This window comes from Triturus cristatus, chromosome 11 (genome assembly GCF_964204655.1).
Source record: "Triturus cristatus chromosome 11, aTriCri1.1, whole genome shotgun sequence".
Lineage (NCBI taxonomy): Eukaryota > Metazoa > Chordata > Amphibia > Caudata > Salamandridae > Triturus > Triturus cristatus.
In genome coordinates, this window is record NC_140594.1 from 164,788,698 (window position 1) to 164,811,147 (window position 22,450).

At 48.5% G+C, this 22,450-nt stretch overlaps 1 protein-coding gene across 3 annotated transcripts in view; it reads right to left on the reverse strand.

The window, feature by feature from the left end:
- Window positions 1-22,450, reverse strand: part of SETD1B (SET domain containing 1B, histone lysine methyltransferase) — a 476,309-nt gene that overhangs the window by 263,552 nt on the left and 190,307 nt on the right. For all 3 annotated transcript variants that reach the window (XM_085633203.1, XM_085633202.1, XM_085633201.1), the window contains exon 8: window positions 11,816-11,989. In XM_085633203.1, coding sequence (XP_085489329.1) covers window positions 11,816-11,989 — 174 coding nt within the window. The remainder of the gene's footprint in view (window positions 1-11,815; window positions 11,990-22,450) is intronic.

Consider the following 22,450-nt stretch of genomic DNA (forward strand, 5'->3'; position numbering starts at 1 on the left):
TACATGACTGCTCTTCTAGCGTCAAGCGTGTGTAAGGCCCTTTCCGCTTTGTCCTTTGGATTTTGAAAGAAACATGGTATCTGTATACTTTGATTTATGTGGAATTTTGATACCACCTTTGGCATGAATTGTGGATCTGTCCTCATGACAATTCGGTTACTATGTATTTGAAAGTAGGGCTCCTGTAGAGTTAGTGCCTGCAATTCGCTAACTCCACGTAGTGATGTTATTGCCACTAGAAATGCAGTTTTTATTGTAAGCATTTGCAGCGTTGCTTTGTGCAGTGGTTCGAAAGGGGCCTTCATTAATTGTGCTAGAACGATATTCAGATTCCATGTTGGTGCTGGTACCCTTTTTGGTGCAATTCTCTTTGCCCCTTCCATGAATCGTTTGACCACATGTGAGGTGAAGAAGCTCTTTCTTGTTTCCCCTCTTGTGTAAGCGACAATTGCTGCTAAGTGTACCTTTAGTGACGTAAAGCATAAATTACTTCGTAGTAAATGTGTGAGGAATTTGAGCACCGTTCGTTCTCTTGTGATCTTTGTTGACAGTCCTTTTGTAATACACCATTGTGTGTATCTTTTCCATTTTGCTGTATAACATCTTCTTGTTGTCAGTTTTCTAGCTTCTCTTAGAACAGCCATTGTGCTTTCGGGTAGTTTTAGATGTGCAAATTCTAAGTCTTCAGGAGCCATGCCGCTAGGCCTAAGCTCTCTGGTTCTGGGTACTCTCCCGTTTTGCATTGTTTGCACATCTTTTCTTCCTGGAATTTTGTGCAATGTCCCTTGTGAAATTTCCTTTAGTTCCGAGAACCAGGTCTGTCTGGCCCACTCTGGTGCTATGAGAATCATTGTTATCTTGATAATTCTGCACTTGCTGATCACTTTGTTCAGCAATGGTATTGGGGGAAAGGCATACGCAAATATCCCTGACCAGTCCATCCATAGGGCATTCCCTAGGGACCAGCTGCAGGGTCGCCTGGATGCGAAGTTTTGGCATTTTGCATTTTGGGATGTTGCAAATAGGTCTTCCTGTGGGGTCCCCCACTTTTTGAAATACTTCTGGACTTCTGTTTGGTTTAGTTCCCACTCGTGGGATGCTGCTGTTTGTCTGCTCAATCTGTCCGTTTCTAGATTGTCCTTCCATGGTAGGTGTTTTGCTAACATGTCTATCCCGTGTGGAATCGCCCATCTCCACATCTGCTGTGCTAGATTCGTGTGTGACAGAGTGAGTCCCTCCTTGTTTGTTGCTGTAGAACATAGTTGTGGTGTAGTCTGTTTGTATCAACACCTTTTTCCCGTATAGCTCTTTTACAAAGGCTTTTAAGGCTAAGAACACTGTTTTTAGTTCCAAGATATTGATGTGTTTCACCGCATCCTGTGGTGTCCACAATCCCCTCATCTTTAGATTGCCCATGTGTGCTCCCCATCCTATGAGGAAGGCATCTGTTGTTATGGTCACTGTGGGTGTTGGAGGTGTGAAAGGTCTCCCCTGTGCTATATTTGCCTTGTTCCACCATGCCATCTCTTGATGAATTTTGTTTGTGACAACCACTAGATCCTCCCAACTCCCTGTAGCTTGTGACCATTGTGTTTGGAGCCATTCTTGAAATGGTCTCATGTGCAGACGGATGTTGGGAACTAAGTGAATGCATGAGACCATCATTCCTAGTAGTTTCCCCACAGTCCTCTCTGTCAGACGATGCCCCTTCTAGTATAGATGAGTCTCCTTTATTAGAGTAGTTATCCTCTTGTCGTTGGGGAATGCTTTCCCTACCACGTCTTATTTCTGCGCCCAAGAACAACTTCTTTCGTCTTGGTTCTACTGATGATTTTTCCTCGTGTATGGAGAATCCCAGCTGAACTAGCGTCTCCATCACTTGTTGTATATGCTGTTTGCATAGGTTCTACGAGTTTGCTCTTACCAGCCAGTCGTCTAAGTAGGGGTAAACATGAATTCATTGTCTTCTCAGATGTGCTGCGACTGCTGCCAGGTACTTTGTGAACATTCTTGGTGCTGATTTTAGACCGAAAGCTAGCACTTTGAACTGGTAGTGTTGTTTGTTTATGACAAATCTTAGGAAACGCTTGTGATTTCTGTTCATTGGGATGGAGTAGTTTCTTTTCTGTAACTCCAGTTCTGTAGTAGGGGTATCTCTGTTATGGTCATAATCTAGTGAATAGTCCCGCCCATGTGCGTGGACCCCGGAGCAATAAAAAATAATCTCTAAAGGTGACAAATCATGCAGACCTGCATACACCTTTAAGAGAGAATTTAATTTAAAGACAGATAATGCAGCCTATACCCACAGGCTACACTGTCCAGTACTTCAACTAGAATTCCACCAACATCCACAAACAGCACTGCCTGACCAGCTTTTCTCCACATAGGAAAAAACCCTGCCTCTACCAGCAAAAGCCACTGGAATGATAGAGAGGAAGGAATGGACAGACAAGCCCCATAGGCTGCCATTATGTGGCTGAGAACAGGATACTGTGCCTTTAAGAAAACTTTCCAGATTTCCAGAACTTTCCCAGTATCCCAGAATGCCCAACAGGTCCCTTTTACTTTCAGTTCTTTTTGAAGGCATAGCACGCCAGACCTGTAGCATTCCTCACATGAATAATTCTCTCTCCACCAGGGAGGAGGGCGGACGCTTATGACCATAACAGAGATACCCCTACTACAGAACTGGAGTTACAGAAAAGAAACTACTCCTTCTGTATTAGGGGATCTCTGTGTATAGTCATAATCTAGTGAATAGAATGGCAAGCCCATCCCCACACAACAACAGCGGTGGAGAACACACAAGACAATACCACTACTGTGCGAACAAATTTCGCAGCAAAGCCTGCCCAACCTGAGCATCTGCCCTGGCATCCGTGTCCAGACAGTAATGCGCAGCAAAGGTATGGACCGACTTCCAAGTGGCCGCCTTGCAGATTTCCGCAATAGGAACATTACGCAGCAAAGCCGTCATGGCAGCTTTGCCCCTGGTGGAATGAGCCTTAGGTTTACCCCCTAAGGTCTTATTAGCCTTTTGATAACACAATTGTATGCAGGACGCAATCCACCGAGAAATGGACTGCTTAGAGGTCGCGAGACCGGTCCTGACTGATCCATAATTAACAAACAATTGGTCTGACCTACGAATATCCTTGGTCTTATCCAGGTAAAATTTCACCACCCTCCGAACATCCAGGGAATGGAGAGACCTTTCCGCTGGCGAAGAGGGATTTTGAAAGAACGTAGGCAAAGTTATGGTCTGGTTGACATGAAAATCAGAGATAACCTTAGGAAGAAATCTAGGGTGAGTACGCATCACAACCGTAGCAGCATGAAATACGGTACAAGGTTCTTGACAACATAATGCCTGAAGTTCACTCACCCTGCGGGCCGATGTAATGGCCACTAGGAACGCCGCCTTCCAGGATAGGTGCTGCAATGAAGCCTTGTGAATGGGTTCAAAAGGCTCCTTCATCAGTCTGGACAGCACAACATTCAAGTCCCAGGAAGGCGAGGGAAGTCTGACGGGAGGAAACACTTTCTTCAAGCCTTCCAAAAAATCCTTGACCACAGGGATCTGAAAGAAGGAAGTCTGTGAAGGGCATTTCCTGTAAGCAGTCAAAGCAGCCAGATGAACCTTAATAGAATGGAAATTAAGGCCAGACTGCGCCAAATGTAAAAGGTACGGAAGGATGACATCTTCCTTACATGTCGTAGGATCAAAGTTCTTGGACTTACGCCAGATACAGAACCTCTTCCACTTCTAGGCATAGGATGTCCTAGTGGAAGGTCGTTTAGACTCCTTCAGTATGTCCATACAATCTTCTGGTAGATTCAGATGGCCATATTGCACTATTTCAGGAGCCATGCCGCCAAACTCAAAGACGAGAGGTTGGGGTGCACCATCCGCCCCCGACCTTCGTGAGAAGGTCCGGCCTGCACGGCAACCGTATGTGAGGAAGGAGAGACCGGTGAAGTAGGTCCGTGAACCACCACTGTCTGGGCCATTCCGGGGCGATCAGGATCATCTGCGCCCTGGACTGGGACAGCTTGATGAGCACTGCCGGAATCAGGGGAATGGGTGGAAAAGCGTACAGAAAGTTGTTCGACCAATCGAACCATAACGCATTCCCCAGCGTCCCCCGCTGGTAGTACCTGGATGCGAAGTCTCGGCATTTGCTGTTTTCGGCGGTGGCGAACAGATCTACGTCTGGAGTCCCCCACCTTGCGAAGACTTCTCCTAGTACTTCGTCGTTTATGACCCATTCATGGTTTTCCTGAATCAGCCTGCTCAGTGCGCCCGCCTGAACATTCTGTACCCCTGGCAGATGCGTGGCCGTAATCATCAGTCCTCGGGCCAGAAGCCAGTGCCAGATCGCCTGCGCCTCCTGCGACAGAGTGCGCGATCTCGACCCCCCCTGCTTGTTGAGGTAATACATAGTGGTTGTATTGTCCGTCTGTATCAGCAGCGAGTTGGTCTGGAAGGACGGAAGGAAGGCCTTCAGTGCCAGGAAGACAGATCTGAGTTCCAGGAAATTGATGTGGTACGTCGATTCCAAAGGGGACCACTTTCCTTGAATCTGCAAGTCCCCGGAATGCGCTCCCCAGCCTTGGAGAGAGGCATCCGTCACGACACTCTTCGTGGGAATGTCCTTGTGGAAGGGAACCCCCCTGAGGAGGTTTTCCTCCGAACACCACCACTTCAGAGACTGAAGAGCATGTAGAGACAGTCGTATCTTGTCGTCCCAAGCACCTGTCTTCTGATCCCACTGATCCTCCAAGCACTCCTGCAGTGGTCTCATGTGCAGCCGTGTGTGAGGCGTGAGGAAGATACAGGAGGCCATCGATCCCAGCAGCGAAGACACCTTCCTCACGGTCGTCGATGGAGCAGTCCTGAGGTCCTGAGCCTTCCGAAGGAGTGATAACCGTCTCTCCTCCGAAGGAGACACGCTTGCTGACCGTGTATCGATGGAGGCTCCCAGGTACTGTATGCACTGGACCGGAGTCGGGACCGAATTGGACATGTTGACGTGTAACCCCAGCTTGTGCAAGAGAGCGCACGTCCACCGGAAGTGTTCTTGCGCTTCCGAGAAGGATGATGCCTTGATCAGCCAATCGTCCAGATACGGGTAGACAAACGCCTTGTTCCTCCGCAGGTGTGCCGCCACCACTGCCATGCACTTCGAGAAGGTCCTGGGCGCAGACTTTAGCCCGAATGGCAGTACTGTGTATTGATAGTGATTGGCGCCGACTTGGAATCGCAGGAACTTCCTGTGCTTCCGTGCGATGGGCACATGGAAGTACGCATCCTGTAGATCTATGGCACAGAGCCAGTCTCCCCGTTGCAGCTGAGGGTAAATCTGATGCAACGATAGCATGCAAAACTTCTCTCTGCGAATCCATTTGTTTGCCTGTCGCAAATCCAGAATGGGCCTGAACTCGATCTTGTCCTTCTTGCGAATGAGGAAGAACCGAGAGTACAGACCTCTTCCCCTTTGAGACAGAGGTACCTCTTCTACCGCCTTCTTTCTCAACAAGATGTCTGCCTCCGCCTGGAGCTCTCGCAGCTGAAACTGAGAGCTTACCGGCGGAATCGCTGGAGGCGGGCTGATAAACCGAAGACTGTATCCATTACAAACAATATTCAGCACCCACTTGTCCTGAGTAATTTTTCTCCACTCTGCCGGAAAAAGTTGAATGCTTCCCCCCACTGGAGTGGGTAACGGTTGAGGGGGAAGTAGCCGCTCAGGGCCGAGACCCGGCCGGGCCCTTGGTAGTGGTAGCAGCCTGCTGGCCTCCTCTACCCCTCTGGCGTTTCTGGAAGGGCTTCCGGAACTGCTGCTGTTGCGGTCCCGAACCCTGCCCGCGCCCTCTGCCCGTAGACCCGAACCGCCTCTGGAACGGGCGCTTCTTCTTCTCGGCCTTCTCCAACCCGACAGCCGTCAGGGTCTCCGCCTCCGCCTTCATGCGGGCCATCTCATCATCCGCATGTTTTCCAAACAGGGTTTCCCCCGAGAAGGGCAGGTTGGCTTCTCTGTGCTGAGCCTCCGGCATGAGCGACGTCAGGCGCAGCCAAGAGCGACGCCTCTGATGAACACCATGACAGTAGGAGTGCACCGCCAACAAGGAGACATCCGCTGCCGCACTGATGACCTGGTTCGAAACCAGCATGCCCTCTCGCACAGTTTCCAGGAAGTCCTTCTTCCGGTCCCGGGGCAGCAGGTCCACATACTTTTGGAGGGACTCCCACAGGGCCTGGTCGTAACGCCCCAACAGTGCCCCCGCACTTGCCGCCTTCATGGTGGTAGACGCGGTCCCACACACCTTCCTGCCAGCCAAGTCCAGCCAGCGGCTTTCCTTGTCGGGCGGGACCGTCGATGAAGGAGCAGTCGCATGCTGCTTCCTCGCCGCCGTCACGATGACAGAGTCCGGCTTCGGGTTCATCCGTAAAAAAGCCGGGTCCGAGTCCGGGGCCTGATACTTTTTCATGAGCCGTGAGGGAGCGGATTTCGTCACCGTGGGGGTGAGGAACAACTCCAACGCGGGTTCCACCAGTCCCGGCACTAGAGGCAGCAGAGGGCGAGACAGGTGCTTTTTGTGTAGCGTCTCGAATATCACGGACGTCGTGGGCGTCGGTACCGTCACCGAGATGCCCAACTTGGCTGCCCCCCGCAGCAGCACCTCCTGGAAGGAGACCAGATCATCCACCGGAGACACCCTAGTCCCCGGTGAGTCCGACAGCGTCGGCGAGAAGTCCCTGGCCGAAGACCGCATGCGTGACCTGGACCTGTGCCTCCTATGGCGCCGTCCCGATGTCGACGACGACGACCTCCTATGGCTCCGCGACCTTCTCCTCCTGCCGGAGCGGGAGCGTGACCTCCTCGGCTTCGGCCTGTCCGACGGTCTAGCCGGGCCCGGCGACCGTGGGTGACGCGGCCGCGGCGTCCCCTGCGGCGGAGTCGGATACCTGGGCAGGGAGACCGACCTCGGTGGAACTGCAGGCGGCCCCAACGGCGTGCGAGGTGGTACAGAACGCGGAGGGGGAGGTGGGGGTGGTGACACCGGCCGTGGTGGCAGTGGTGGTGGCAGCGGTGTTGGCGGTGGCGGTGGAGGAGTCGGTGGCCGTGGTGGCGGCGGCGGAGGTGGTGATGGTGTAGGGTTCCGAGGGGTGTATACACCACGGAGTACCCCAATCCCAGCGACTCCGTTCCCCTCTTACTCCTGGCGCCAGGGCTCCCCCTGCGCCGTCTCGATGTCGATCGCCTCGACGTCGAGCGTCTCCCCGACGTCGGCCGCCTTCTCGACGGCGACCGCCGCCTCGACGTCGACCTCCGTGACGTCGAGCGTCTTCTCGACGTCGAGCGTCTTCTCGACGTCGATCGCCTTCTCGACGTCGATCGCCTTCTCGACGTCGATCGCCTTCTCGACGTCGATCGCCTTCTCGACGTCGATCGCCTTCTCGACGTCGATCGCCTTCTCGACGTCGATCGCCTTCTCGACGTCGATCGCCTTCTCGACGCCGATCGCCTTCTCGACGCCGATCGTCTTCTCGACGCCGATCGTCTCGACGGCGACCGTCGCCTCTTCGCCGACGGCGAGCGGCGCTCCCCCTTCGACGGCGAGCGCCGACGCCGGGCCTGATCTCGCCGTCGATGGCTCGACGGCGACGTCGCAGAAGATGCCGATGTCGTCGACGGCGACCTGTTCAGCTCCCTCGACGTCGATCGTCGACGCCCTTCTCCCCAGAGCCCTGGGGAGATGGCGAACAGACCGTAGTCATCCCCCTCCACGCCGTCGTCGACGCCCTCGACGTCGACGGGGAGAGGGGACGCTTGCTGGTCTTCCTGCCCCTGGGGAGCCCCCCAGAGGCCTCAGCATGGGCAGAATCAGCCCCTCCAGACCCACCTCGTGCCTTCAGCTTTCTGTCCTCCAGGACCTGGAGCCTGATCTTCTTCCTCTCTCTCAGGGTCCTGGCTGAAAAAGATCTGCAGATCTCGCACTCCTCAGGCACGTGGGACTGGGGAAGGCAGACTATGCACACCCTGTGTGTGTCTGACTTCGCCTTTTTTCTTCCACAATCAGGACACTTGTCGAACAAGCCAGTCATTCTGATAACACCAGAAGGAAAAAGGGCTTTCTAACACTTGTAAAATAACCAATAACCCTTGAAAAGGGAGAGCTCAATGCTCCAGGGTCCGGCTAGCAGGAGCCGGAAAAAGAACTGAAAGTAAAAGGGACCTGCTGGGCATTCTGGGGTACTGGAAAATTCTGGAAATCTGGAAAGTTTTCTTAAAGGCACAGTATCCTGTTCTCAGCCACATAATGGCAGCCTATGGGGCTTGTCTGTCCATTCCTTCCTCTCTATCATTCCAGTGGCTTTTGCTGGTAGAGGCAGGGTTTTTTCCTATGTGGAGAAAAGCTGGTCAGGCAGTGCTGTTGGTGGAATTCTAGTTGAAGTACTGGACAGTGTAGCCTGTGGGTATAGGCTGCATTATCTGTCTTTAAATTAAATTCTCTCTTAAAGGTGTATGCAGGTCTGCATGATTTGTCACCTTTAGAGATTATTTTTTATTGCTCCGGGGTCCACGCACATGGGCGGGACTATTCACTAGATTATGACTATACACAGAGATCCCCTACTACAGAAGTATAGATATGTATCTTGTAAGTCTATTGTTGCCAGGTAATCTCCCCTCTGCAACGGAGGTAACACTTCTTGTAGTGTAATCATTTTGAATCTTTGCGTTATGACAAATTTGTTTAGAAATCATAGGTCTAATATAGGCCGTAATGATCCGTCCACCTTTAGAATTAAGAAGTATGTTGAATATACTCCGCTGTTCTTTTCCTTGTGCTGTACACACTCTATTGCATGTTTTTTCTGAAGTTCTTTCACCTCTTTGACCAGGTGACATAGTTCTTCTTTTGAATGCGTCTTTTCTCTTGGCCGGTTGTGCGGAGGCTGTCTTGTTAGCTCTATACAATACCCATACTGTATTATGTTCAGAATCCACTCGTCTGTGGTTATTTATTTCCATTTTTGTTGAAAAAGTGTTAGTCTGCCTCCTACTAGAGTGGTATGTTGGAGAACCTGTAAGTTTGTCTTTTTGTTTGTTTGTACGGTCACTGTTGGTTTTTGTGAGAGTACCCCTCTGCGTGTGCAGTCACTTGCTAGATGTTTGTTGTCCACCCCTTTGTGGCGGACCTCTGCCACAGGGACGCCCTCGAAAGGACCCTCTTCCTTGAAATAGCCAGCCTTGTTGCTGTCCCTGTTGTGTGCTCTGGTTCCTAGCCTGATATTTTTGCTGGAACCCTTGGTGTGAGGTGGTAGGTTGTTGTGTACCTCTCCCTGCTGGCCTTCTTAATGGTGTGCCTCTACGCATACCTCTGAACTGCAGGGCTCCCATGGACCTTGCGGTTTCGTTGTCCTTTTTTTAGTTGATTTAGTTTGTCATCAACCACCATTCCAAACAATTGTTTGCCATTGAATGGAGAATTAATTATGTTGCTCTGCACTTCTGGCTTGAAGCCTGATATTCTAAGTCATGCGTTTCTTTCTTTTATGCCAATCATCATTTGCCTGCTTGATGTTTCGGCCGCATCAAAGGGCTGACTTCAAACATGTGTTAGCAATGTTTTTGCCCACTTCCACCAGGTGGCTTGTCCTTTTCTGGAACTGTTCTGGTAGGATTTGTAACAGCTCCCCTACCTCCTCCCAGTGCTGGTATGCATGGCTGTTGAACAGAGCATTTGAGTTTGCAATGCGCCACTGATTTGCAGCAGCTATCTCCTTTTTCCTTCCTACGAGGTCCATCCTTTTACTTTCTTTGTCTGGAGGTGGCCCCACTGTGGTGGGCACATTGGCCCTTTTTCTTGCTGTTGGGGCAATGATAGAGTCAGCTGGTACTGATCCCCTAATGTATAAAGGGTCTTTTGAGGAGTGTTTATATTTTTTCCTCGGCTCTTGGTGTGATGGCCTTGTAAACAGCAGGCTCCTTGAATGCTTCTTTCCCCTGGTCTAAGACACTAGGCAGCATTGGTAGGAATTGGTTCCTAGATTGTTTAGGCATCAGTGCTTTCAATAAAAAACAGGCTTGAGGTTTCTCTTCCTCTAGCTGAATCCCATAAGTTTCTGCCGCCTTCTTTATTACCTGATTGTACATGCCAATGTCATCAGGTGGTGATGGCCTAGAAGGATACGACTCAACAGACTCTTTGGGCGACTCTGCGTCAAGGTCTTGCCATTGGAGCTCTTGAGTCTCCGAGTTTGACGATTCTGCGTATGCTTGTTCGTCCTGTTCGGCATCTTCCCCGAAAAGTAGGAATCTTCCTCTTCTTCCTCGATTATTTCAGGTGTTCTAGGTGGTATGGGATCTTCGGCAACCCTTTGTGTTTTGATTTCCATTGATCTCGGCGGTATCTTGTATTGCTTCAAGCTTTCGTCGAAGTCTTTTTTGCGCTGGAGGATATTCGCCATTTCGGCTTCAAGCCTTTTCTTCTCAATCTGGACCTCATGTGTTTCGGCGCAGAGATTATACGCTTTTCGTTTCTAGACTGACGACGCCGGGGCAGTTGTCGAGGTTTGCTTCGGTCTCTTTTTTCGATGCCGAGGCGACATTTTCCAAACTGTCCTACGACGTCTTGGTTTTTTCGAGAACCTTTGCCGCTCCGGACTCCTTATCGAAGGATCCTACGGTTTGCTTTTGATTGTATGCAGCTACGGTCGTCGAGTGCTTCGACTCAGATGATCCTTTCTGTCGTCTAGAGTCTGATTTTCGAGACTCTTCTAGGTTTTTTTCGAGTTTGACAACCCTCTTACCTCCTTTGAAGTCTTCTTCTCGACTTCAACGACCAACACGTCTGTGTCCTCGTCGCCTTCTGGTCCTTCGGCGATATGGTCTTCCTCCTCGCTGGAGAGGCCCAGGTCTCGCAGTGATGGAGGTGGTCCTTGGCCTTGCATATTGTAGTTTGTGCGTCGCTGTCTTTCCCTTACCCTCAACGTCTTCGGGGTAAGGACAGAGCAGGCGTTGCAGTCGTCGCTCCGATGATCCAGTGGCAGGCACAGGATACAGACTGGGTGCTGGTCCTTCTGTGCGTGTTTGTGGTGGCAGTTCTTGCAAAACTTGAATGGCGTCTTGTCCATTACCACGCCCAGGGAGCCCCCTGCATGCGTATTCTCCGGTCGACGAAGTTCTAGATTTTCCTCTTCTCGTCGAACTGTGGTTGTTGTCGAGTTACTGGTGGAGATGTAAGATCCCGGTGTTCTGTTCTGACGATTTTGCTCTGTTTTCCACGATTCTTCTTCTCCAACTCGGGAGCTTCTCCGTATCAATCCAGACCCAACGGCGGAAAAAAGAATCTGAAGATGGCTACCAAAGGTGGGGCTTCCGGAGGAAGTCCGTCGACGTCACAGAGAGATGCCAAATGGTACTACGTCATCGATGCCCACCAGCAAAAAAAATATATATATATACTACAATTCCGGACCCAACCACTAGATGGCGGAATAATGCACATCATAGTGAATCCAGAAAGGATTCACGCTACAAAACCTGTATTATGATCATTTTGGAAAACAACGTGCAGCCTATATACTTGAGAACTCCCCAAGCCTATAGCCAATTAGCCAGAAGTACCAGACCAATGTGCTTACTTGTCTCTGAATACTAGTTATACATGACAGAACGTTTTTCACCCCTTGCTGACCAGTCCAAATATATTTTGCATTGGACTTTATGAATAAACACGACTTGCAGACGAAATAAAAGCATACATGCTATATCAAGACCATTTTCCTTCTAAATTTTACCTTGAAAGACGGCAATCGGATGGCTCCCCGAAGGCCAATGCCCAGTCCAATTCCTTCATAGCCCAGCCCTTCTCCCTTATTCCAGCTCTCAAGAAGGCTTGAAGTTATTTGGTCCTTTGGCTTTGGTCTTTCTTCCTCTTTACACTCTCCAGATTTCACAGGGGTGAGTGAAGCCTTAAAAAATAAAAAGGAGGAAAATCTGGTCATACAAAGTACCTTTTTTGGGTAATACAGACCTCTCAGGAGTCTTTCTAAGCTTCTTTTGCACTTAATCTAACACAAGATCGTAGAAAAGGGCCAATGTATGCAATGAAGCATTAGTCTCAAATATGTGTTTTTATATTTAGCAACACATGCAGGGTAGAATTCCCAGAAAGTCTGAACTTGCTGAAGAAATGGAAGACCTGGTGGAATCTTTACGACAAGCATTGGTATAGCCAATAGGTCTCGCTTTTGGGACCTTATAAGTGATTAGCCATGCAACACTTGATGTTGTTTAATGAATGATATTGTGCTGGATAACTAAACGCTTATAATGTCCCAAAGGCGAGACCTATTGGCTATGCATTGGGGGGCCTTATAAGTGTTTAGGTAGAGCTATTGACTTTGCCAGTGTTTCTAAGCTGTGCTGTAGAGAAGTGTGGCTGCTGTGCATCATGTTGAGAAGTTGCAATTAAAAAGGGTAAGAAGCACTAAGTGATGCTGTGCTGGCCCCCGAGTGATGCTGTGCTGGCCCCCGAGTGATGCCGTGGTGCCCCCGAGTGATGCCGTGGTGCCCCCGAGTGATGCCGTGGTGCCCCCGAGTGATGCCGTGGTGCCCCCGAGTGATGCCGTGGTGCCCCCGAGTGATGCCGTGGTGCCCCCGAGTGATGCCGTGGTGCCCCCGAGTGATGCCGTGGTGCCCCCGAGTGATGCCGTGGTGCCCCCGAGTGATGCCGTGGTGCCCCCGAGTGATGCCGTGGTGCCCCCGAGTGATGCCGTGGTGCCCCCGAGTGATGCCGTGGTGCCCCCGAGTGATGCCGTGGTGCACCTCAGTGATGCCGTGGTGGACCTCAGTGATGCCGTGGTGGACCTCAGTGATGCCGTGGTGGACCTCAGTGATGCCGTGGTGGACCTCAGTGATGCCGTGGTGGACCTCAGTGATGCCGTGCTGGCGCGGATGGATGCCGTAGTGGCGCGGAGTGATGCTGTAGTGGCGCGGAGTGATGCTGTAGTGGCGCGGAGTGATGCTGTAGTGGCGCGGAGTGATGCTGTAGTGGCGCGGAGTGATGCTGTAGTGGCGCGGAGTGATGCTGTAGTGGCGCGGAGTGATGCTGTAGTGGCGCGGAGTGATGCTGTAGTGGCGCGGAGTGATGCTGTGGTGGCGCGGAGTGATGCTGTGGTGGCGCGGAGTGATGCTGTGGTGGCGCTGATTGATGCAAGAGAACCTGAATAGGCTGAAGAGGTTTCAATTTTTACGGTGGAATGTAGATCTCTGTAGCTAAAAGGCAATAGATCCAGTGTCATGACATCTGTGTACCTGTTTTATTTCAGCAGTTAACTATTTTGAGGCAGCATATGTTAGTGTAAAGTAAAAAATTTGCAGTCTGATCCAAGTAATTTGTAAACCCAGATATTAAAGTCATTAAGGATAGTAGTTGGTTCTGTTGACTCAAGTTTGTAAAGGGCTGTTGATAATGCCACTGACCCATCATCAAATATAGCTCAAGCTGCTAACTTGCGTACAAGATTTATGCTTGTGAAAGGTCCAGTGGACTGTGGCTGACCTAGTCATGCACCTGAGACACCTGTATCTGTTCTAATCTGCCCCAACCTGAAGGTGTTTCAGATACATCAGTAGGGCAGGACATAATGCTATTATTTTCCAGCATGCCAGCAACTCTATGATCTCTAGTGTCCTCCAGCATCACATAAGGACAAAACTGGTGCACGTTCACATGCAGAATGTTCTACTCTGTAAAGAAGCTGTGCTGAACGCACCTTTAGGATGCTTTAAAGCTGAAATAAAAGTACTAACATAAACATGGACTGTAAATAGAAGCAGGTTACTAAAATGATGAGGGCAAATTATTTTATTTCTGCATTTTATGGTGTTACTGTGTGGCTCAGCATAAATTTTACACATATTATAAAACACTGTGTATTACTGACAGAGCGCGGACAGTGAGCTGGCTCTTCTCTAATTGTATGCTTTAGTGCCAGTTAATAGTTATTTAGGGTTGTTGATGTAACTCTTATAGCGAAATGAAACACACCAATGCCTGGGTAGATTCTGTTCCCTGTAAATGTACAAACCGATTATTTGTATCGCATGACCTTTTTTTTCATGTTTAATAAACAGAATTGATAAAAAAAAAAAAGTTATTTAGGGTACTGGAAGCAACAGTCCTTTGTGGCAATAGGAGCTCCTCGTGCGTGTCAGAGATTTCTGCTACGAAAAGGGTGCCCGGCCTGCAGTCTGCTAGGAGCTGATAAGGGCTTTGCTGCAGGCAGCTAATTAGGGGGGACAGAAACATCAGAGTCGTGAGAGATGCCAGGTAGAGCTGCATAAGCCATGATGAGAGAGTTAATGAGCCATGACGAGGAAATGAGGAAGAGATAGGAAAGGCAGATGGCGGCTGTGCGAGTGCACACACGCGTAGCCGCAAGCTTTAGGCCACAAAAGCTTGTGGTCGGATTTCTAAAGCCCCACTCACTAAATGTCCCGCCAGACCAGCACATGCGCTGGCTCAGATGAGACCTAAAAAAGGAACTAGACATACAGGGAGTAAAATGTATGAAGTCGTACAGATGTAAAAAAGGAATCAAGGAATAAAAAGAGCACTCTGTAGAAGGAAAATGCTACTTACCAGTATGCATCTGTTCTAGGCATGTAGAGCTGCAGAGTTGTACACTTTTGCATAGATTGCCATCTGGTGTTGGGCTCGGATGTTTGCATGTTGTTTTTGTCTTCAAAGTCGTCTTTGTAGTCACGAGGTTGGTGACTCCTCCTTCGGTCGACAGTGCGCATGGGCATCGGCTCCATTGTTAGATTGTTTTTCCCACGTAGGGTTAGATGGAGTAGTGAGAAGTAGAAAGATGTCCATGCGTAATGTATCTAAGTAAGATAATACTGGAACAGATAGAGGTATCCGGGGAGGCAGGTGGGCGTGTACAACTCTGCAGCTCTACATGCCAAAATCAGATGCATACTGGCAAGTAGCATTTTCCGTTCAAGGCATATGAGCTGCAGATTGTACACTTTTGCATAGACTACAGCAGTTACCTCTTTAGCGGTGGCTACCTGTATCGGTTGCAGTAGTTTGAAATAGTGTTCTTAATACAGCCTGGTCCACACTAGCGTGTTATTTTGCCTGCACATCTACACAATAGTGTTTTGTGATGGTGTGTGGTGTAGCCCAAGTTGCAGCTTTGCATAGGTCATCTAGGGGAATATTCCCTAAGAATGCCATAGAAGCCCCAAGTTTTGCGTGTAGAGTGAGCTCTAGGGGGAATGCTTAATGTGGGTTTGGCTTTGATGTACCATATTTGTATGCATTTTACAATCCACCTCGCAATACCGGTCTTGGATATAGGATTACCTTTATGAGGTGGGGAGAAAGCCACAAAAAGTTGTATTGCTCTTTTAACAACTAAGGTGTGTAGAGCTCGTTCTGCCACCGAGTCTGGTTGAGGAAAAAACACTGGGAGTTCAACAGACTGGTTTAGGTGGAAGGCAGATACTACTTTGGGTAAAAATGTTGGATTAGTCCTAAGAACCACTTTATTATGATGGATTTTTAAAAATGGTTCTTGTATGGTTAATGCCTGGAGTTCACCGACTCTTCTGAGAGATTTGATAGCAATCAGAAAGGCTACTTTCCAAGTGAGGAACTGTAGTTCGCATTTGTGGAGATGTTCAAAAGGTGGACCCATTAGTCGGGTAAGGACTACATTAAGGTTCCACACCTGAGAGGGTGGAGCTCTTGGTGGAATTATTCTTTTAAGTCCTTCCAGAAAAGCTTTGATAGCAGGAACTCGAAACAAAGACAAGTGTTGTCTGTTTTGTAGGTAGGCGGCTATGGCAGCTAGATGTAACCTAATAGATGTATACGCTAGGTTACATTGTTGTAGATGCAAGAGGTAACAGATGATGTTCTGAATGGAAGCATCTGGTGGGTTGATCTTGTTGTGCGTGCAATAAATGATGAACTGCTTCCATTTTGCTGCACAGCATGCCCTTGTTGTAGGGCGCCTAGCTTCTCTAATAACGTTCATACATTCTGGTGGGAGATTGAGATAGCCGAACTCTAAGATTTCAGGTGCCAGACCACAAGGTTGAGTTGATTGGGATCTGGGTGTCTTATCTCGCCATGGTTCTGAGTAAGAAGTTTGGGAGAGAGGTGTAGTTTTTGACGTGGACCTACTGATAGCTCCAACAGAGTTGTGAACCATGGTTGCCTTGTCCATGTTGGAGCAACTAGGATCATTGTGAGGGAATGTTGTTTGAGGTTCCGAACCACTAACAGAATGAGTGGGAGAGGCGGAAAAGCATAGGCAAATTTGCCTGACCAATTCATCCATATCGCATTGTCTTGGGACAATGGGTGTGGGTATCTGGATGCGAAGTTTGGGAATTTTGCGTTTTGATGTGTGGCAAAAAGATCTATTTCTGGGTGTCCCCACATGCAAAAGAGTGGAAGAAGAACTTGAGGATGAAGTTCCCATTCATGGATCTGCTGTGCTTGACGGCTGAGCTGATCTGCAATCTGATTGTGTATGCCTGGGAGATGTTCTGTAAGTAGGTATATCTTTTGCGGAATGGTTCATCTCCATATGCTCTGAGCTAGGTGTGAGAGCTGCAGGGAGTGTGTCCCCCCCTTGCTTCTGTATGTAATACATTGCTGTCATGTCTGTACAGATCAGGACAGTTTTGCCTAGAAGAAGTAGTTGAAAAGATTTCAATGATAGGAAGATTGCAAACAATTCCAGGTAGTTGATGTGAAATAGTTTTTGTTGCGGGGTTTAGATACACTGAATGGTATGGTTTTGAAGATGAGCTCCCCAGCCAGTGAGCGATGCGTCTGTTGTTAGCACTGTCTGTGGAACTGGCTCGAGGAACGACCGCCCTTTGGAAAGGTTGTGTGTGTTCCACCATTGTAGAGAGCGATGTGTGCGGTCGTCCACCAACACCAGATCTGTTAGCTGACCTTGAGCCTGGTTCCACTGACATGCTAAACACTCTTGTAATGGACACATTCGTAGTCTTGCATGAGGAAGAGAAAAATGCAAGAGGCCATCATAACTATTAATTGCATGAACACTCGTGCTGGTAGTGAGTGTTGTGGCTGAAATGTTTGGACTAGCACTTGTATAGCACTTATCCTGACTGGGTTGGGATATGCTAGGGCTGTGGAAGTGTTTATTGTAGCTCCTAGGTATTGTTGTATTCTGGACGGTTGGAGGTGGGATTTGCCCATATTTATGCTGAATCCCAGACTGTGAAGCCGTTGTATTGTGCGGAGCGTGTGTTGAACACAGCTGTTGTGGGATTTTGCTTTTATGGAGCCAGTCGTCCAGATAAGGGAAGACATGAATGTGCGGTCGTCTTAAATGGGCTGCAACCACTGCAAGGCACTTGGTGAAAACTCTGGGTGCCGTGGTGACCCCGAATGGTAGAACTTTGAATAGGTAGTGTCGACCATCTACCACAAACCTGAGATATTTCCTATGAGCGGGATGAATGGGAATATGGAAGTAGGTGTCCTTTAGATCTAGGGTGGAGAGAAAGTCGCCTTGCTGAAGTAGTGGAAGCACTTGTTGTAAAGTAACCATGTGGAAGCGGTTCGATTGGATGTAGAAGTTGAGTGGTCTGAGGTCCAGTATGGGCCTGGGAGAGCCATCCTTTTTTTGGAATTAGAAAATAAAGGGAATAGATCCCTGTGCCTCGATGAGGCAAGGGAACTGGCACTATTGCATGTTTTTGCAATAGTGCAAGAACCTCTTGTCGGAGAAGTGTCAGGTGTTCTGATGACATTGGACGCTGTTTGGGAGGAATGTTGGGAGGGGTAGAAGTGAGTTCCAGGCAATAACCATACTGGATAATTTGTCTTACCCACTTGTTTGTTGTGATGGAATTCCAGACAGGCAGGAACTGTGAGAGGCGTTCCCTGACAGGAGTTAGGATGATCGGGGGGGGGGGGGAGAGCAGGGAAGTCACTGTTTGGTGTTAGGGGAGCTGCGGGTGTTATTACCTCTGCCTCTGCCCTTGTTGTTGTTACCCCGTGAACCTCCTCTAGAGTATCCTCTGGAAAAAGAGCCCTGGTTGGGACTTTTGTAGGATGAGGACGGGTGTTCTGGTGTATTTGTTTTCGATCCTGCTCTATAAAAGGAGCGTCGAAAGCAGCCTCTAGTGGAGGTTGACTGCAGGGCTCCCATGGACTTGGCAGTCTCTGTGTCCTTTTTTATCTTCTCCAAAGATGTGTCCACTACAGGGCCAAAGAGGTGCTCAAGGTCAAAAGGCTGATTAAGGATACTGTTTTGCACTTCTTGTTTAAAGCCAGATATCCTGAGCCAGGCATGTCTGCGTAGCAAAACGTTAGTATTTACTGCGCAGGACGCGGTTCTGCTGCATCAAGCACGCATTTGATGGATATGTTAGTGATCAGTTTGCCTTCCTGTATAAGGTCATTGGCTTTATCTTTATATTGTTGAGGTAAGTGTTGAATGAGCTTTTCCAGCTCATCATAGTGAGCCCTGTCATACCTTTAAAGAGGGCTTGTGTGTTGGATATTTTCCAATAGTTGGCAGCTTGAGACGCCATGCGTTTGCCTGATGCGTCTCATAATTTGGATTCTTTGTCAGGAAGTGGAGTGTCACCTGCGCCCTGAAAATTTGCCATTTTGCGTGCATTAGCTACGACCAGGGAGTCTAAAGGAAGTTGACCCTTAATATATATGGGGTTGGTGGGAGCTGCCTTGTATTTTTTATCTACTCTGGGGTTAAGCACCCTAGCTCTAACCGGGTCTTTCAACACTTCAGGAGCGTGTCTAAGAAGACCTTACAGCATTGGCAAGACATGGGATGATTTTTGTGGCTGGTCAAAGGTTTCTAGAAGGAAATCCTCTTCTACAGGGTCTGAGTGTAGTTTGACTCCATGGTATGTTGCGGCCCTATTTATTAGTTGGTCAAAACCCACATTGTCATCTGGTGGAGAGGGTTTTGAGGGGTAGAAATCATGATCATTATGTAAATCTGGATCAGTACTACAGTCAAGCCATGGGTCTGGATCCTGTGGTGGCTCATCAGGATCCTCAGTGTCTAGTGGTATTATATTATCATCTTCTTGCCCATCCCCATGTGCATCGTCACTATCCTCTGGTTGTGGAGAATGTGCTGGAGAAATCAGTTTATTAGGGTTAATTGGTGGAGGCGGTGAAGATGCTGGTAAAGTATTAGTGGCCATGTGTATTTTTGTTCTGGAGAGAGGCACAGATTACAGACGGAGTGGAGGTCAGAGTGTGGGAATTTAGCGCCACACTGGGGACATTTCTTAAAGGTAGTCCGGTCCATCGATGTCAGTCGTTACCGGCGCGGGTAGGCCGTCGTCGAGGGTGCGCATCGAAGGGTACACGATCGAGACAATACCGTTGGTTAGCAGTGATTGCGCGTTGAAAGGGGGTTCGATAAGGACACCGACCCGGAGCGCAGCAAGTCACATCCAAACCTGATGGCGGGAAAAAACAATCTTAACGATTGAGCTAATGCCCATGCGCACTGTCGATTGAAGGAGGAGTCACCAACCTAGTGACTACAAAGACTTCTTTGAAGACAAAAACAACATACAAACCGCCGAGCCCAACACCAGATGGTGATCTATGCAAAAGTGTACAATCTGCAGCTCATATGCCTCGAACATACACTTCTCAGCATTACTGTGTATTTTCCCATTTAACCATAATTCAAATGGTCCCTCTACAATAGAATAACTCACTTATCAGGACCAGGAGACAACAATGGTACACTTGGGCATTCCTGCTTTGCCATTATTAGCCAGCAGATGTTTCTCAAAGAGCCAATGATAATACTGTTAGCTGAGCTATCTCTTTCACTGTGGGCTTATGGCAGAATGGTTGTGGGGAGGTTATACTGCATATATCTAACAATACCAAATGCCAGAAATGATTAACTACCTTTGCTAGGGCCCTAAATCTGGTATAAATTAGTGTTAGGACCCAATAAATGCGGAGCAGCATTTACATATTCATTGTAAGTAAGAATAGCATGCATCACCAAGCCAGCTGCACATAAAGGAGGCATCTCCAAGGCTTGGGGAGTTATTACACATGCTTTATAATTAAATAGAGAGATTCTAGAGTTAACGATTCTTGCTGGTATCTCCACTTCAATTATAGGGCATCACTGTTTTTTCCCCTCCAAAATGGAGAACATGTTGAATTAAGAAATTAAAGAATCCAATTTCACGTTTTCTCTGATTATGGAGCAGTTTCTTCTTTCAAAAGGGGGAAAAGTGCTTGAAACACATTTGATTTCAGTGTGCCTTACATGATGGAATACCATTCCAGTTGACTCCCAACAGGGTATTTTGCAGGGATTACTGTTATTCCAACTAACCTGTGTGTGAAATGGGTGAGGTATTTGCTATGGCATTGCCTCTCCAGTACTTTCATCATCGCATCCAAGAATATACCACCAACAAAACCACTCTTACCAGGTAGCAAACTGTATATCTAAACTAAATGTTTAAGTGTATTCCCTCTTACTGGGAAATGGCCCAGTGCTGTGTTAGTTCAAATATCAGTCACTTCATGGAAAACATATATGTATGTGTGTTTGTATCCTTGGAGCTCAATATGCAATACCTAGGCTACTCCATCGTGAGGGAATGTGTTAAGTATTCTATCTTATTCACGTCAGCAAGGTTTTTTGATTCAGGATATCTGGTGTAGACAGAAGACCACATTTTAAGCTCCACAGCAAACACATTTGAAACTAAAGCATTTTTACACCACATTGGAGCTATATGAACAAATTAGAGGATCAGCATTTGGAAAAGCTTACTTGTGTCTCTCCTCAAACCAACCAGATACCTATTTAAATAAAGTATCTAGGATCACTGACACAACAAAAAACCAGTTGTCTTAACAAGCATTTGCAATGCAATAGGTCTCGCATTTGCGAGTATTTGAGCTACTGGCATTGTAAAATGACAAACCTTTTATCTTTGTGTTGGTTTTGAAAACAGATCAATAAAAGGCATTGTCATTTGCAATGCCAAAAGCTTAAAATGCGAGACCTATTGCATTGCAAATGCTTGTTCTAAAAAGCCCCCTAAAGCAGTCCCTCTCTCCACAAGGTTTTTGTCCTGCTGTTGCACTCGTATACCGCCCACTCGCTTGGGGAACAAACAACATTCATGCATCAATCAATCAAAATCTTTATTCGGTTTATAGAAATAAAACCATAAAAGTACACAATAAAAACAATAAGATTAATAAATAGTTTAAAAAGATACCCGCATCATTTAGGGTTACCCCATTCCAGTGTATGATTACAATGTTTTTGGGAAGCTGAGGGACCACCCTTTAACGTTCTCACTCCTTCCTAAGTTGACAAGCAGTGGCATAGCCAATAGGTCTCGCTTTTGGGACCTTATAAGTATTTAGTTATGCAGCACACTATCCTTGGTGCAACAACATTAACTGTCGCATAGTTAAACACTTATAAGGCCCCAAAGGCGAGACCCATTGGCTATGTCAATGCTTATTTTTTTTATTGAAAGGACAAGCAGTGCTATCAGGCTCCGGCAGCCACTTAGAGGTAGAGAGAGAGAGGTGTGTGGAGAGAGAGAAAGAGAGAGAGAGAGAGAGAGGTGTGGAGAGAGAGAGGTGTGGAGAGAGAGAGGTGTGGAGAGAGAGAGAGAGAGAGAGGTGTGGAGAGAGAGAGGTGTGGAGAGAGAGGTAGAGAGAGAGGTGTGGAGAGAGAGAGGTGTGGAGAGAGAGAGAGAGAGGTAGAGAGAGCGCGAGAGAGCGCGAGAGAGCGCGAGAGAGCGCGAGAGAGCGCGAGAGAGCGCGAGAGAGCGCGAGAGAGCGCGAGAGAGCGCGAGAGAGCGCGAGAGAGCGCGAGAGAGCGCGAGAGAGCGCGAGAGAGCGCGAGAGAGCGCGAGAGAGCGCGAGAGAGCGCGAGAGAGCGCGAGAGAGCGAGAGAGAGGTGTGTGGAGAGAGAGAGAGAGAGGTGTGTGGAGAGAGAGAGAGAGAGAGGTGTGTGGAGAGAGAGAGAGCGCGAGAGAGAGGTGTGTGGAGAGAGAGAGAGAGAGGTGTGTGGAGAGAGAGAGAGAGAGGTGTGTGGAGAGAGAGAGAGAGAGGTGTGTGGAGAGAGAGAGAGAGAGAGAGAGAGAGAGGTGTGTGGAGAGAGAGAGAGAGAGAGAGAGAGAGAGAGAGAGGTGTGTGGAGAGAGAGAGAGAGAGAGAGAGAGAGAGAGAGAGAGGGTGTGTGGAGAGAGAGAGAGAGAGGTGTGTGGAGAGAGAGAGAGAGAGAGAGAGAGAGAGAGAGAGAGAGAGAGAGAGAGAGAGAGAGAGAGAGAGAGAGAGAGAGAGAGAGAGAGAGAGAGAGAGAGAGAGAGAGAGAGAGAGAGAGA